Source organism: Lampris incognitus, chromosome 6 (assembly GCF_029633865.1).
Source record: "Lampris incognitus isolate fLamInc1 chromosome 6, fLamInc1.hap2, whole genome shotgun sequence".
NCBI lineage: Eukaryota > Metazoa > Chordata > Actinopteri > Lampriformes > Lampridae > Lampris > Lampris incognitus.
Window position 1 is genome coordinate 11,838,583 of NC_079216.1, and position 17,365 is coordinate 11,855,947.

Sequence of the window (17,365 nt, forward strand, 5' to 3'; positions counted from 1 at the left end):
GAAGGTATAGGTCATGATAAAGTAACTGAAGGTCTCCTATTTGTGTCTTTTTTTCCCACATTATGGTAAGCAAAGGAATGCGTAAGTAAACTTTAAGGCCTTTCTTGACTTTTTTTTTTTAAATTTTAACTTGATAATGCACTGAGTTTTTGGTAGACCTCAATAATACAAACGTATAAATCATTTTGGCTGCAGTTCAATATATAAAGTTATGCGGAGATGGTGAAGAGGTTGAGTTGTTGTTTGAGTAAACTTCAAGATAGAGACGTGTGATCTAAGCAACTTTGACCTCGAAAGACTTTGGTGCCAGACGCGGTGAATCCAGTGTCACAGAAACTGCTGACCTCCTGGGATCTTCAAACAACAGCCTCTAGAATTTACGGAGAATGGTGCGGAAAGCCAAAACATACCCAGTTAGTGGCAGCTCTGTGGGCGACTACCCCTTGTTAATGAGAGGTGAGAGAAGAATGAGCAGACCGACTGGAAGGCTACAAATACTCCAATAACTCTATGCGGATATTACTGTTGCAAGAGTGTCTCTGAATGCACAACGTGTTGAACCTTGAAGCAGATGAAGACCAAGATGAAGCTGCAATGGGTGCAGGATCACCAAAACTGGATGATTGAAAACTGGAAAAACATTGCCTGGTCTGATGTAATCTCATGCAGATGGTCGGGTTAGAATTGGGCATAAACAACGAGAATTTATTTTTTGGGGGCGGCACGGTGGCCCAGTGGTTAGTGCTGTTGCCTCACAGCAAGAAGTCCCTGGGTTCTAACCCTGGGGTTGTCCAACCTTGGGGGTCATCCAACCTTGGGGTCATCCCAGGTCATCCTCTCTTGGGGGTCATCCCAGGTTATCCTCTCTGTGGAGTTTGCATGTTCTCCCCGTGTCTGCAGTGGGGTTCCTCCGGGTGCATCGGTTTCCCCCACCATCAAAAGAAACATGCACGTTAGGGTTGATACTCCTGTCTGTGCCCCTGACCAAGGCGATGGGAAAAGAACTGGAGTTGGTCCCCGGGCGCACCATGAAGGCTGCAGCCCACTGCTTCCACCTACACAGATCACAGCTAGGATGGCTTAATTTGCAGTAAATGAATGTCCCCAAGGGGATTAATAAAGGAAACTTAAAAAACTCATCCTGCCTCGTGTCAAAGGTACAGCCTGCTTGTGATGGTGTAATGGGAATGTTTTCTCGACACACATTAGGCCCCTTACTAATGATTGAACATAATCTGAATGCTACATCATATCTGAAGTGTTGTGGCTGACTATGTGTGTCCCTTTATGGCCACAGTCTACCTGTTTTCCAAAAGCTACTTCCAGTAAGATAATGCACCATGTCACAAAGCACGTATCATCTCAAGCTGGTTCCACCAGCATGACGGCGACTTCAACGCCCTCCAATAGCCAGCACGGCCCCCAGACCTCAGTCCAATAGAGCACCTTGAGGTGAGGTAGAGAAAGGGGCCGACAAATCTCCAGGCGCCATGTGTTGCTATCAGGTCAGCATGGACCAAAATCCCCAAAGGAATCTTTCTAGCACCTCGTTGACTCCACGCTGCAAAGAATTCCCACCGTTCTGGACAAAAAAAAGGGGGCCCAACCTGGCACGAGACAGGTTTACCTAATAAAGTGGCCACTCAGTGTCATTACAATAATTATGTGCTGCACAGCAGCCAAGTGATTAACACTGCCGCCTCACTGCAAGAGGTTTAATTCCATCTCTTAACGGGTGCCTGGTTCCCCTGTGTTTGCTTGGGGTTTTTCTCCACAATCCAAAAAAATAAATAAATAAATGCTTGTTTGGTGAACTGGAGTCTCTTAAGTTGCCCAAAGGCATGAATGGTATATAAGTGTGGCCCCTGTAAAGGACCGCCAACCTTTCCTGCCTTCTGCCCAGTGTGTGCTTAGGAAGGCTGCAGCCCCACATGGCTCTGGATTGGCTTAAGTAGGTGTGCTAACTGTGTTTAATACCAGCTTGTTAGTTGCACACAGTGGGGTGGGGTTTTTTTTTTAATTCCTCATCAACCCCTAAACCCAGCTTAGGTTGCATAATGCTTGCAGAGGACACAGACGTTTTTTCAATGGGTGAGCTATTGTTTTTAATGAGTGAAATGCTGGCACATTGTGATAAAAAGTGGGTCTTTTTGTTCGGTCGTTTGTTTGGAGACACGAGATTGTTCATTACAACTGAATTGTACTCTGCATCAGAAACAAAAAGGGATCAGTGGTCACTGCAGTACTGCTAGATGACCATGAAGGCAGCCATTGCATGTCCCGCGACCTGTCAATTTATTGAGCGGTTCATCTGTTTGTGTTCAAGGGCGTACCAAACAAGATGTTGGACTCCTGAATCAAGAGGCGGGTCGGCGAGAGGCCGCCACACAGCGATGTCGGCGGGGATGTGTGTGCTGAGCCGATGCCAGATTACGGCCTCGGATCTCATGATCGGAGGATTCTGTGTCAACTGGCGTCATAACGCTTTGTAAGGTAAATCGTTTACCCTGGCATACAAACGTGCCTCGCAGAACATCCATCGACTTTTTCCCCCCCTGGCTTTTCCTTTGTACCGCGCCGAACGCAATGTAGTAACTGTCAAAACACGTTTTTTAAGATGGAAAGAGGAAAAATCAATAACTTCCTCTTCCCGCCTCTTCCCGCTCCCCCCCACATTGTGTCAATCATATTCCTTAATTTCGAATCCTCTTTGTTCTCGGTGCGTCTGTGTTCATTACTTGGCTCTGTTTGTTTTGGCTGTCACCAGCGTCTCTTGACTTTCCCCGCTGCATTCCCCTGCCTGCCTTGGAATCGCAGACACTTTATACTCCCAAGTTCAATAACGGAGAGAGGAATTGGCCTCGGGGACGCCGCTGCAGAGATGCATCAGTAAGTCACACTCCTGCATAAGGACATGCTGGCATGTGGCAAAGAAACAACAGAACCTGACACCCATGCAAGGGCAAAATTAAAATAGACTCCTGATATAGCCTAAAATAAAGCGGCACATAGTGGAGCAAAGCTTGACTGGGGGTTTTTTTGGGGGGAATAGTTCTTCCGAGGGAGTGTGGTAGTTTTTCTCAGCATAACATGCAGTTTAGAGGTGGTGCAACGCCTTGCGTCGGCATGAAGGAAGGAAGCACGATCACGACCACTTCTTCCCAGTTTTACGGAGCCTTATTTGCTTTATCACGCTCCCTGCCCGCGGGCCGCCGCCGCCGTACCCTCGCTCCTCATAACTCTACCTGGCTCTCCCCAGACGCCGGCACGCGGCAACTTCCAGTGAAGTGGAAAGGTGACATTCAGGTGTCTCTCGCGAGCTGCCGGCGACATAAATCAATCAGTTTTGGTTACAGCGGTCGAGAATAACTGGCAGTCAACAGAAAAGGCCCGGGCTTCATCGTTGCTCTTGTAATCCTGTTACTACAGCGCCCCGCTGTCGCCCCCCACCCCCCCCCCCGCACCCCCTCCCAGCCGTAGGGGAGTTCATATCCAACGTGAGGCACCGCCAATGTAGTCCTGTGGAAGGTCATGGAGAATTCCAGCTAGCGAGCTCCCCGCGTTTGCTTTAGCAGAGAGTCGCGGCGCTGAGGCCTTGACTCTCATCGCGGCTGTGATGGATGAAGGCAGCTTTGAGGCCGCTGGTTATATACACATCGGCAGTATATGTGGCGTGAGGGTTACTCCCCGACACGGCGAATAAGAGCGGGACATCGAGGATCAGTGTTCTAAGCCTTTGTATATGAACTCAGCCCATACCTGGGTTGCCCCGGAGGTGCTGATGTCTTTTGATGGGAGAAATACCTCGAAGCAACAAAAAAAAAAGCCTTTCAACTTTGATACTCATTAGTACTCATTAAATAATTAAGTAATACAGGTGATACAAATTGAAAGCAATTACTGTTTCTCTTCTCTCTTTTTTTCAATACTTTGGTCAAATCCAAAAGAAGTGATGAAAAAGAGAGATTTGTTAACAAACAATATTTCTATAAAATGTTTATTTCTATAAAAACAAAGCGGCGTTATTCCCATTGTGGTGGGTTTTTAATCAGAAATGAAATGTATGTAAATGGACATTTATTTGCAGATTTTTTTTTTTGTCTGAGTGTTTACTTGGGCCCCAGTGCTTGTCAGCATCTTATGTGTGTGAAGAAGACCCTCAGCCCTGCAGCTAGCTAAGGTCATTGTGGAACGAACATTGATATTGTGTTGTGTTGAAGGACATGTGGATGCCTGCACCTGATGATGGTGTCTGACGGGACACTCATCCGTCATAGCAGCAGCCAAGACACAGATATAGTCGATATGCTACAGCCTGTATACATATATATATATATATATATATATATATATATATATATATATATATATATACATATATACATATATACATATATATAATATGTGTGTGTGTTTGGTCGGTTTGTATGTGTGTGTTTGAGGGCTCATGAAGACCGATGGTGTATAATTGGGCCTGTTCATTTTATGTTGAAAGCAAATAGGAATCAGGAAAACTTTGTTGTTTCATTTCCCCCAGCTCACAGCAGTGCAACACAGAGACAAAAATACATCTCCAAAAACTCCAAGAACTCCAAGAACACACACACTAACACTTATATCTAAACTAACACATATATCTAAACTAAAAAAAAATATCACTGCCCAAGGGAACAAACGCCAGCCAGGATGACTGTGGGAACTGCCGGTCTGCATGGGCTAGCAGTTAGCTTAGCCTGCCCCGCTTCCGTGTCCTGTCAGACCGCCCTCGGTGCTTCCTCCTCGGGCGCAGCTCCAGGCAGGGCCGTGGTCCTTGGGCCCACCGGACGCAGCAGACCAGGCTCCCCCAGCCGATCCAACGCCGGCAAATAGAATGAGTAGAATGAGTAAATATAAATCCCCCAGACTGAAACAGAAATTATGAGTCTGCAGAAATAACTTGATTTCCTCAGTGCTATTTACCAGGCGCTAGCATCAACTTGCACTTAGAATTCAGTTTCACTCTCAGCAAAGAGTTTATTATTGACAGCTGCGGCTTCCTCCTTCTAGGTCAGCCATCTCCCCACCATCTACCATCTGCATTCCAGCCGTATCTCAGCACTCTTTTCTTTTTTTTCTTTTTTGCATAATTTCATATGCACAACACACACTAAGTCAAATATTTTTCTCTTCACGTTTGGCTTGCCTCTTTCTGATCAGATTTGGTGATAAATTAATCATGGAAAAGCTCAGTAGTTAAAGGCCTATGGTTTAATATGCCAAGTGCAAATTAGGTGTTTTTTTTTCAATTATTGTTCTTTTCATTTTCAGAAATTGAAATGAATAATTTGGTTTAGGGTAATGTCTATAACTGGATGAAAACAATTTGACAACTAAACAATGAAAGTTTGCAGTCAGGCAGGTTGAAAACCAATTTGCCTTAACAACAGCCATAGCAACCTACACCAAGTTCTTACTTTAACCTAAACACCAAAACAGATGGTTGGCATCTTCTTCTGAGACTTAGTCCATTGAAAGTCATCTTTTCATATAGAAACTCACCAGAGGTATGCCCCTGACCCAGTTAAAGTCACAATACATAGCTGAAGAAACTGGACCGTATGCTCAGCAGTGGCCGTTCAACTCAAACGTGCGTTCTCAGCGACGTCGTGAAACAGATCTATGCTCGTCCCAAACTCCTTATCCATCTTAGTCAATGAGCTCCGACTGTCTGCCATGTGATCGATGCTGGCAGATTTGTCAGCCTTACATCACAGACACGCTCACATCTCAAAAACGCATTAAATGTCAATAGTCATGTAAAGAGGTAGATCAAACCCTCTGCTATTCCTGTCTGTGCCCGCCAAGGTCAAGGTTGAACCTCTCGGCGGAGGGCTGCTGTTTGCCTCACAGCACCAAGACTGCTGTTGTCACGAGCTGTCAGTATCCATCCTGCTGCTGAATCCTGAGTATTTGTTTTCTGTCAGGTAAGCCTTCCAGTCCCCGGAAAACAACTGAGACGTCATTCACTATACTCATCTTAAAAAAATGAGATGTGGAGAAAACAGCAAAATTATATCCTTAACGAGCTATTTGATCAATTCCGTTATCGTTTTTTTTATCTTATTTTGCTAAAATGTGATATTTTTTTTCTTTTTCGGTGGAACTAAAATCCTCTTAAAATGACTGATATGTTGAAGTATGTGAGTAGACAAAGTGATCTTTCCCACTCCACTGAGAATGTTTTTGAAGTGACTGATTTTTAAATCAAATGAAATCACTAGCAGAGTTTGTTGCTGGTCCTGTCCCTGTTAAATCAATGTTGCAACTCTTTTCTGGATGGTCAGAGGGCATCCGTTGTGTATTTTAGTGTGGTTCGTGTAAAATCAGCACATTGGGTTTCAGGTGTTTTCCTAAAATGAAAATAGCCCAAAATCTCCATTAAAAAGATGCAAATCAGATTTGTTTTTAAAATGTGTCAGATTTGTTTTTAAAATGTGTCAAATGTGTAATGTTTTTCCATCATGTATTTAGATCATTGGTTTATTTATTTATTATCAGGCTTTTCATTGTTCTTGCCAGCTCAAATACATCTGTGCTCTTTGAAACATTTGTCAATAGTTTTGGGCAGTTTGAGTCTCTTCACTGAATCAATAGATTCGAGTCTGGACTTAGGATGTTTGTATGAATTGAAACTTTGGCGTCTTTGGAGATTTCAAATTTCTGGTACGTTTGGTATGAGTACTCATTCATTCTGATTCATGCAGTACATTCAACAGGCCGGCGGAGATGACTTGCCGCATGCTCAATAACCCAGACAAGAAAATCAAAGAAGGTGGAATCAGTTCATCTGGCTCCAACGCAAACATTGTATCCACATGAACTGATTCCACCTTCTTGGAAGGCCAGTGGCGAGCTCACAGACTCAATTGTTATACCATAAGACTGTAAGTTTATTATAACATTATTTCTCACATTTTGTAAAATAATTAGACCAAAGCAAACGTCAGATAAAGAAAACCAATTGCCATTTGCCAAAAATATAGTTTCCAAATTTTGCTGCTTGATGTCATATTCAGACCCATTGAATTGGCGTCTTGTACATTTGAGCTTTAAAGCGATGTCGCGTTGTGAGATACTACAGCAGTAAGTATGAGGAGGTTGTTCCAGACAGCTTGTGTAATCTGATTTAGTTGAGTCCTTCAGCTTTGTATTTTTTCAGCATACAGTGCCAGCCATGTCAGTACATTCAGTATGTGCCATTTCAGACACAACGAGATTGAAGGTGGCTTTCAAACTTATTAAATACGTAGGACATTCTTAATTTCAAAGTCATCTCTATGCCTGATTTAGTAGTAGGGAATCTGCCAATTGGGTAAAATATCCTCCATGTTTCTAAGAAATGCAATCTCCCAGGACTTCGAGTGGGAGGAAAACATAGATTTCATTATCAAATAATCTCGACAACATGTATATATCCTTTGACAGCTGAAGAAATTCCACCCACCATAGACAATGATGGTCTGATTCTACACAGCCATCAATTGGACCGTCTGATTCTACGCAGCCGTCAATTGGGCCGTGCTTGCCTCTTAGACACTCTTGTTTGGGTCAGTTACTTGGCACAGCAGAGTGAGGCAACAGTATATTATCCAGTCAGTAAAGAAGACTGTTGGCTGAGGGCTCAACCCCCTTTAGGACCTCTGTGAATCCTGGTGTAGGGTTCAAATGAGGAAGATCATTGCTACCCCCCCCCCCCCCCAGCAATATTTTTGCAAAATTGAAAGCCCAGTGAACTATATATACACACACACACACACACACACACACATATATATATATATATATATATACACATTTTGGGGGATTTTTCCCCCTTTTTCTTCCCAATTGTACCTGACCAAGCCATCCTGGTCGCTGCTCCACCCCCTCTGCCAATCTGGGGAGGGGGCTGTAGACTACCACATGCCTTTCCTATAGACCCTTTTACAGTTGATAAACAGTGATCACGTGATTTGGTATGTGCGCCTATTTTGGCAGCAAAAAATGGATTTTATTATTTGCGACCATACAATTGTATGCTATAACCTCTTATTTATGCTACAATATAACTTCTATTTGTTATGATAGCCACTTATGTATTTATCTAGACTCGTTTTATTGCTTGTAGCCACAATCTTGGCCTGTTTGCATTGATCGGTCTTCTCCCCGATGGAATGCGGTAGAAATTAATAACTTTACTTTTGCTAGACCTGTTCTGGCAATGCACAACACAACGAGATGACATTTTAAAAATGTAAATATCAATCGATCAAAAATCCACTTGCACTCTGCATTGATTGGAGATGGAGAAGTTGCCTCTTTTGCTGTCAAAATGCGTATGCATACTATGCGTGACATAGGTCATAAAAGGGTCTATACATGTGGAGTCGCCAGCCGCTTCTTTTCACCTGGCAGTGAGGAGTTTCACCAGGGGGACGTAGTGCATGGGAGGATCATGCTATTCCACCCAGTTCCCCCTCCCCTCTGAACAGGCACCCCAACTGACCAGAGGAAGCGCTAGTGTAGCAACCAGGACACATACCCACATCTGGCTTCCCATCCGCAGACACGGACAATTGTGTCTGTAGGGACGCCCGACCAAGCCGGAGGTAACACGGGATTTGAACCGGCGATCCCCTTGTTGGTAGGCAGTGGAATAGACTGCTAAGCTACCCGGACACCCTAGAGCTTATTTTTTCTACACTATATCAAGCTAATAACTTCTCTCCAGCCTTACCAACTACCATGTTTCTGCACTACCTGTTATTGTTACTTGTCATCTGACTATTGTTAGGGTCGTCTGCTAAACTTCAGCTCTTAGTTTACATTACAAAACTAACTGGAGGAACTGAATACCATGAAAAGAGGCCATATACTCAACTTTCTACACCTTGAGCACTGAAACACAAGAATCTCTCTACTGATTGGTTGGCCACTTAAAAAAAAATTGCATTGTCAACTCATCTGCTAATCGTTATGGGAAAATAATGTCTCCTCTGAGGCAGGATTCAACTGAGGACATCCTCTCATGGAGGAGCGCCCAGCGGGCGTCAGCTGCTCTCTCGGTGCAGACCCACGAGGAGAACTGGTAATGTAATGTGGTGCTGAGAACTCAGTAAGTGGAAGATAAACAAGGTGCATATGGGCATAAAGAGGAGCAAATGGGTTTCACAATGTGAAAATTGGTATTGAAGCATTTAAAGCACAACATATTGGTACTGAAGCACAACATTGTCACTTGTAAATGCACTAGATGGAAATTGTAACTTGAAACGCTAAAAATGTCCACAATGAAATGGCTCCATGGGGGCTGACTGTGATGTGAATGATACAGTACCGGACAGGAAGGTCTGCTCCTTTTCTCAGCTCTGAAGAAGAGACCCATGGGATTTAAGTCCCTGCAACGTCCCAGTGTAACCTCATGGCGAGAGCATGGCTCTGATGCTGCCAGGGTTAGAGCCTCCATTGCTTGTGTAGCTCAATAGGAAAAGCAAAGTAATAGCAATGCCAGGGTAGGAGGTTCATACTGTGTGTAGCTCAATGGGCCATGGCCCTAGCGCTGCTGGATTAGGGGTTACAGTACTTGTAAGTTAAAGACATGGCACAACACTCACTCTTAGCAGTGGGGGATTTATTTCCTCTCTTGGGTGGCACAGTGGTGCAGTGGTTAGCACCGTCACCTCACAGCAAGAAGGTCATGGGTTCGAACCGCGGGGTTGTCCAACCTTGGGGGTCATCCAACCTTGGGGGTCATCCCAGGTTGTCCTCTGTGTGGAGTTGCATGTTCTCCCCGTGTCCACATGGGTTTTCTCCGGGTGCTCCGGTTTCCCCACCATCAAAAAGACATGCGTGTTAGGATTAATACTCCTGTCTGTGCCCCTGACCGAGGCAATGGAAAGAAGAACTGGAGTTTTATTTAACCAGGAGGATCCCGTTGAGATTACAAACCTCTTTTTCAAGAGAGACCTGGCCAAGATAGGCAGCACAGTTACAAAATCACACAGTTGCAAAATTACACATTTGAAAACACAAACAAAAGACAAAAAAATTTAGAAAAAAAAGTGAATTACAAGCAGATTATAAAAAACAAGTACATGTTGTGAAATCAGCTTCAAGTACTCTCAATTTGGATTTAAAACGGCTCAGTGAGATTAACTCTGTAAGCTTCCAGTCATTCTGCAACATATTCCAGGTTAAAGGTACAGAATGAACAAAAGCCTTTTTACCCAAGTCAGTGCGGGCATATGGAACAGAAAGCAACACATAGTCAAGACAACGAAAGGAGTAAGGGCCAGCACTTCTCAGTGCAATTAAGTCACAGATGTAGGAAGGCAGTAGACCGAGGATTGCCTTATATATAAAAGTATACCAATGACTGAGCCTTCGGGTGGGCAGAGCATACAACTCACAGTGATGTGTCAATGATTTGCAATTAGTAATAAATCTCAAATAAGAATGGTAGGCAGTGTGTAACGCGTGGAGACATTGAGCAGAAGCATTCATATACAAAAGATCTCCATAATCCAACACAGGTAAAAAGGTGGCAGCAACAAGTCGCTTTTTTACATTTAAAGAAAAGCACAACTTATTTCGAAAATAAAAACCCAATTTCAGTCTCAGCTTTTTCACAAGGTTCTCCACATGTGGCTTGAAAGTGAGGGAGTCATCAATCAGGACACCCAGGTATTTGTACACATTGACCACCTCTATTTCATTTCCCTCTAAAGTGGTTACTGAGGGGATAATTTGTGATATCTTCCTAGAATTGGAAAACAGCATAAGCTTAGTCTTATCAGCATTTAGAACAAGTTTCAGCTGAAATAATGAGTGCTGGACAGCTACAAAGGCTTTCTGCATGGATTCAATGGCCTGAACAAGAGTAGATCCACAGCAATAAATAACTGTATCATCAGCATAAAAATGCAAATTAGCATCTGACACATGTAGACCCAAATCATTGACGTAAATAATAAATAAAAGGGGACCTAATACAGAGCCCTGCGGCACCCCCTTGTGGACAGTAACAAAATCAGAACACAAACCCTCATGTTTAGTGCACTGAGTTCTGTTACTAAGGTAATTTGAGAACCAAGCGACTGCTTGCTCTGAAAATCCTGAAAGACGGAGTCTACATTTTAAAATACTGTGGTCAACAGTGTCAAACGCTTTTGACAAATCAATGAAAAGTGATGCACAATGTTGTTTCTTATCAAGTGCAACAGAAATGTCGTTAACCGACTTCATTGCAGCTGTGATGGTACTATGTTTTTTTCTAAAGCCTGATTGATATTTCATTAGGATAGCATTGGAGTGTAAAAACTCCTTTACTTGCTCCCCCACAAGAGCTTCAAGAATTTTGGCCAGCACAGATAGATTCGATATTGGTCTATAATTAGTTAAAATCGCTGGATCACCCCCTTTTAATAGAGGAAGAACAAAAGCTGATTGCCATACCAGGGGAATTTCATTATTTTCCACCGTAAGATTAAAAAGGTATGCAAAAGGCTCTGCTACAAAATCAGCTGCCAGTTTCAAGAAGTAAGGTTCAATTTGATCAGGTCCAGAGGAATTTATGGGATGTAAAGCCGTAAGAGCATTATAAACTTCCTGAACAGAGAAAGGTACAAAGTTGAAAGGCTGACCACCATACATTGAGAGGTCTGCGCAAAGTTTCACAGAGACAGATACAGAGTCAAATAAAGAGCAAGAAGATATACAATGCTCATTAAAACAAGTGAGTACCTCCATTTTATCATAGACAGGAACAGAATCCTTTAAAACATAGGTAGGTAGAGCTTGAGAGCTTTTGCTCACAGAAAGTGAGTTGGTCCCCAGGTGCTGCACAGTGGCTACCCACTGCTCCTAGCTACACAGCTCTGGGATGGGTTAAATGCAGAGCATAAGTTCCCCACAGGGATCAATACAGTATATATAGTATATATATGTATGCACACTGGGAACTTCTTAGATAAAATGATTCAGCAAATCCCACATATTTGTGTCAGGTTATCTAATAATACACAGGATCTGATGTTAAATCTCCTGTGTTGATATTTTGGAGGCAACACACAAAACACACACACACACACACACACACACAAAAAACAAGACAGAGAGACCTAATTCAACCAACTTCACACACGTGTCCCTCCATTCAAACAGGCACATTTGCATTCATTCTCTAAAGTGACTCCATCTCACTGCGGGTCGCATCGGGCTGGAGCTGATTTTAGCAGCATCCTGTGGTCTGTTGGCAGCTGGGCTCCGCAATTTTGAACTTGTTTTAATGGCCTCCCTGAGATCTTCAAGGATTTTGGAATAATGAAGTGGACAATTTCATGAGGTTTTGATCAGCTACACTGGCTATCTGACAGTACTCACGGAAGGTGTATGGAGATTTGAACTGGATTCTCTCAGATCTGGCACCCCACTAAAGGAAAACACACCAGCTGTGTGTGTGTGTGTGTGTGTGTGTGTGTGTGTGTGTGTGTGTGTGTGTGTGTGTGTGTGTGTGTGTGTGTGTGTGTGTGTGTGTGTGTGTGTGTGTGTGTGTGTGTGTGTGTGTGTGTGTTTAAACAAATAGATAGTTAAAGGATAATATATTGGGGGTTTATTTTTTAGAACCTGGAACTTTTTTCTTTTCTTTCTTGCAAATTTTTGCAGACCTGCACATCAGCTATAATGCCGTTTTACTCCCTTCATTGTGGAGATCTCGGACACAGCAGCACAGCTGGACTCATCTTTACAACAGGGCCATTAAATATGTCCGTCAAACATATTTCAGCAAGTTCAATTTGACCCAATTATATAAAACACATATGGAAGTGTGAATTGAAATGCAAGTCCAAATCTATTGCTCAAAATGTCCAATATTATTAACAATGGTCAACAACATTGCTGAGCTACTTCCTGGTTCAACTTGCCGGAGTGTCCATCTTGCATGCATGTATGCAGTAGCAGGCTGCTCATCAAATAACTACGTGGCCAGTGCAGTTGAGAAGTCGTAGAAAATGGGAAATCATGTACACAGTCTAACTGAGGCACTTTTTTTAAAGGACAGGTTTAAGGATTGTATGGCACATGGCCCTGTAACACACTGCTGTAAAGCTGTGTCAGGTGTTGGTCCCCGTGTCCAAAACCTCCAAAATTAAGCCGTTGAGTACAATGATATCCAAACTGACCATAAAGAAAAAAAAGAAGAGAGGCTGCATAACACAAAACACTGATATCTCTTGATTTCAGTAGACTTCGCCCCAAAATGCCTGAATGCTATATAACTGATCTATAAGTGACTGAATGACATCACCTTCGGACGTACATGAACCAGTCAATTATGTCCAGGCTATTGATTTTGACATAATGAGACAGATTTACTAGTCTCCGAGATCCTGATCCTGAATCAAATTATTCCTCCGGAGTTTAAAAAAAAGATTTACTCACCGACAGTAAATACTATGCTCCTGATGCATTTGTGCAGTGATTAAAGTAACGCAGGGTGCTTTGTCAGACCAAGGTGGTGAAAGCTGAGCTAAAAGAGAGCTAAATAATACAGCGGGATCTCAGATTAAAGCCGCTATATTCCTTCATAGTGTGAGGAGAACGCTGACGTGGTTTAAGCACCCGATAAGGATGTCCCCCTGGGTGGCGTACTTCAAATGCGTACTGGAGAAGATGACCCTGGGCCAGATTCTGGACATGCAGGGAGAATTATATCTCCTGGCTGGCTCGGGACCGCTTTGAAATCCTCCACACCGGGCTGGAGTAAGTTGTTTGGGAGAAGAATATCCGGGATGCCCTGCCAGCCCCTGTCTTACAATCCAGACCTGGATAAGCACTTTAGGGGATGAATGGATGAATGAAGTGTTATCAATATAATTGTGAATTTAAAGCAGGATCAGTAATCTCAACAGGCAGACATCAGAATATAAATGACAAACCTATTCCTCACCCCAATTCAAACCTACAGGGATTATGTTATCATAGTAAAACATTATAAGGGTATATATCAACCCATATGCACAATATGCACCAGGAGAATCAACCAACATTGAAACCCGAGAATATTTTGAATGTGTGAATTTAGTTTTACGGACAAATGTAAATCTATATTTTTATATACTGGATGCAATCAGTTGATGGCGACTGATGATGTGGGGACTCGTTGTAGCAGTCGTGTGTTTTTGTTTTCTGCTCTGTTTGTAAGTTAAATTTAGCAGATGAGACAAAATGATTAAAATTGGATTGAATGGCGGGCATCACGCCGGCTAAGTGGTTAATAGTGTTGCTTCTCAGCAGGGCCGCTGCGTCACAGCCCTTCTGTATGGAGTTTGCATGTTTCCCGCAGTGGTTGCATGGGTTTTCTCCGACAGAGCAAAGACATGCATGCCAGGTGAATTAGAGACACTAAATTGCCCATGGATATACTAAATGTGGTGTGTGTGTGTGTGTGTGTGTGTGTGTGTGTGTGTGTGTGTGTGTGTGTGTGTGTTATTATGAACTTGCTCCAGTCTTGGATGTCTTCCTACCCTGCACTCAATGCCTGCTGCTGGGACAGCCGACATGGCTCACCTGGGGTGACCCTTCTCTGAATTGAGCAGGTACCGTGGAGAAATGACTAATAATATAAATAAATGGATAAAATGAGCTTTCACTTAAAATGAAAGCTAAAACAAAAGATCCAATTAGATAAATAAAATGAAAAGAATTAAACTTCATTGCTCAGTGGAGCTACATGAGAAGTAGCAATCCATATCTATTATTTGAATGTAATTCATTGTAAACATAATTTGACATTCCTCAGTCTTTAACAGCACAGTGTACCATGTATCATTACCACATTGCACAAATATCCATTTAACCAAGTAAACCAAGTAACTTAGTCTCACAGTTCGACCTGAAATCACATTTTTTTTAAAAACAACAACAACAATTAAAACAAATCACAAGTAAATAAACAGGTAAAATTCACAGATGTTCAGATAGGTTGACCAGTAAACTAGCTTTAGCCACTACATGATTAAGCTATTAAGATGTTTGATATAACAGATTGAATCAGACATTTCTTTTTTTGGCCATTTATTTTGGCCATTTAACTGTATTTCAACCTTTTTAATTAATACGTAGCAGTTATCTGTGCAACGCTTTCAACAAAGCCATTGAGAACAAGCCAAGAAATTTTGCAGAGGAGTTGTAGCACAGATCCACGATAAAGGAGTTTCTGATGGCCATGGCTGCAGGATTAAAAGATGTATCACGGAGATATTTTGCCTTGCAGGGCTTTGCAGGGCTTTGCACGGCTGTTGGAGAATCACAATAACGCTGGAAAACAAGTCCCGTGGTTAGTCATAAAATCACATTTCTACAAAAAATCAAAACAAATCAAAAATCAAAACAAATAAACAACAGGTAGAATTCACAGATCTTCAAATAGGGTGACCAATAAACTAGCTATAGACACTACATGATTAAACTATTAATAGAGTGACTTAACAGATCGAATCAGGCATCTTTTTTTTGGGCCATTTATTTTGACCATTCAACTATATTTCAACTTTTTTAATCAATGCTTAGCAGTGTGGTTCAGGAAACCGAGTTGTCAAAAGTGGTCTGTGCAACACTTTCAACAAAGATGGCGAGAACGAGCTAAGAACTGTTCCAGAGGAGTTGCAGGACAGACACATGGTAAAGGAGTTTCTCATGGCCATGGCTGCAGGATTAAAAGACTTATCACAGACACATTCTGCATTGTAGGGTTTGCAGGACTTTGCATGGCTGCTGGAGACTCACAATAATGCTAGAAAACAGACACAACTTTGGCAGAAAACTCCTTTGAGGGTCTGGAATTCATTAAAGAGGAGACCCCGAGTCCTTAAGAGAACCAAAGATTGTCTGCAACTTAGTTGTTTTCCCCCTGGCTTACCTAAATTATCAATCAGCTCCCCTCACAGAAGTTTATGTGTCACCTCAACTTGTTTAACGAGTTGAAATGGCTGATTAAAAACACACAAGAAAACATTAAAATTTGGCAGATGCTACATATTCCCCTGGGAACCTGAATTGGGAGCGGACCAAAATGACTCATTATACAGGGCGGCGATTCATACAGAGTCCCAGCTGATACGGAGACTAACAATTCAATGTTGAACAAGCAGCCTACAAGTTATCCGGCCCCACGGGTATTGTGGGAGTTCATGAATGAACAGTAGCCTATATACTGACTTCAGAGACAAAATACCATCTGCTTGTTGCTTAAACAGTCATCCTCATGCAAGTTTTACAGCTGCTAAATGTTAGGTTTCCTTATGCTACTTTGCCTGTTTTTTGGATGTGTTTGGAAATGTTGGAGATATGTGCTTTTGTAGTTTTGTAGGGTTTTTTTTTGTTGTGTGGTTTGGATATATGTGTTCTTGCAGGTTTTGTGTTTTCTTCTTTGTGTTGCCCTGCTGTGGGCTGGGGAAAGCGGCATTTCGTTTCATTTCATGTGCACATGTACATGAAATGAAACAACAAATTAGATGTTCCAGATTCCTGACCTTGCTGCATAAATAAATCTTTCAGTCTGTTGTGTAAGTGGTCGGTAATACTGCCCCCCCCCTTTCCCAACTTAAAAATCTTTTAAATCACAGAGCACTGTTATTACTATACTGCACGCGGTAAAATTAGGGAAGCATTATTAATTGGCATCGTTTGATGCAGACATATGAGTGCAGGTATAAAGAGTCAGAGGGCGAGGGCAGCCAGGGGAAACTTCAATATCCTAGTGTTCAATATCTTACCTACCTCTCTCACCTTACCTTCATCACGGGTGGATTCCTGTAGGCTTTTTGGCGTCGGGATCTGGAGCTTGTGAAAGTTTTAAAGGATGATTTCTATAAGTGCCTGAGCATCCTGCCAGGTGAGGACAGACAGTACTCCACTGTGAAAGGGTCAGGATTCAGCCCGGATATTTTCACAATACATTACCCTATATTTGTCATGTGACATTCAACTTCTATGTACTTCCTGATATAATGTATAGAAATTTTTACATACTGTAGCGAATTCGGGGGACAAAGCAACCACAGGAACTGCCGCGGCCGGGACGCGAACCCGTATCGCCCGCACCGCAGGAGGCATCGCTAACCGCTCGACTAAAGGGTCAGACCCGCGAGCCAGCGGCCAGCGTGTCTACTTATCCATGCACGTTACAATACTGTTCCCTTTGGCACTTTGGATATCTATGTATTTTTGGATGGAATGTATATTTGCCATGTTTGTTTTATAATGAACTTTCTTCAAGAACCTGTACTTGAATATGAACAATGTTCAATAAAAATATATATATATAAAAAAAAGGATTCAGCCCGGC

General features: G+C 42.6%; 1 protein-coding gene across 1 annotated transcript in view; it reads right to left on the minus strand.

Moving 5' to 3' along the window:
- Window positions 1-274: 274 nt before the first annotated feature.
- The window catches only part of LOC130114445 (chemokine-like protein TAFA-5), a 136,456-nt gene continuing 119,365 nt past the window's right edge, over window positions 275-17,365 (minus strand). Inside the window, exon 4 of the mRNA XM_056282328.1 lies at window positions 275-370. Coding sequence (XP_056138303.1) covers window positions 275-370 — 96 coding nt within the window. The remainder of the gene's footprint in view (window positions 371-17,365) is intronic.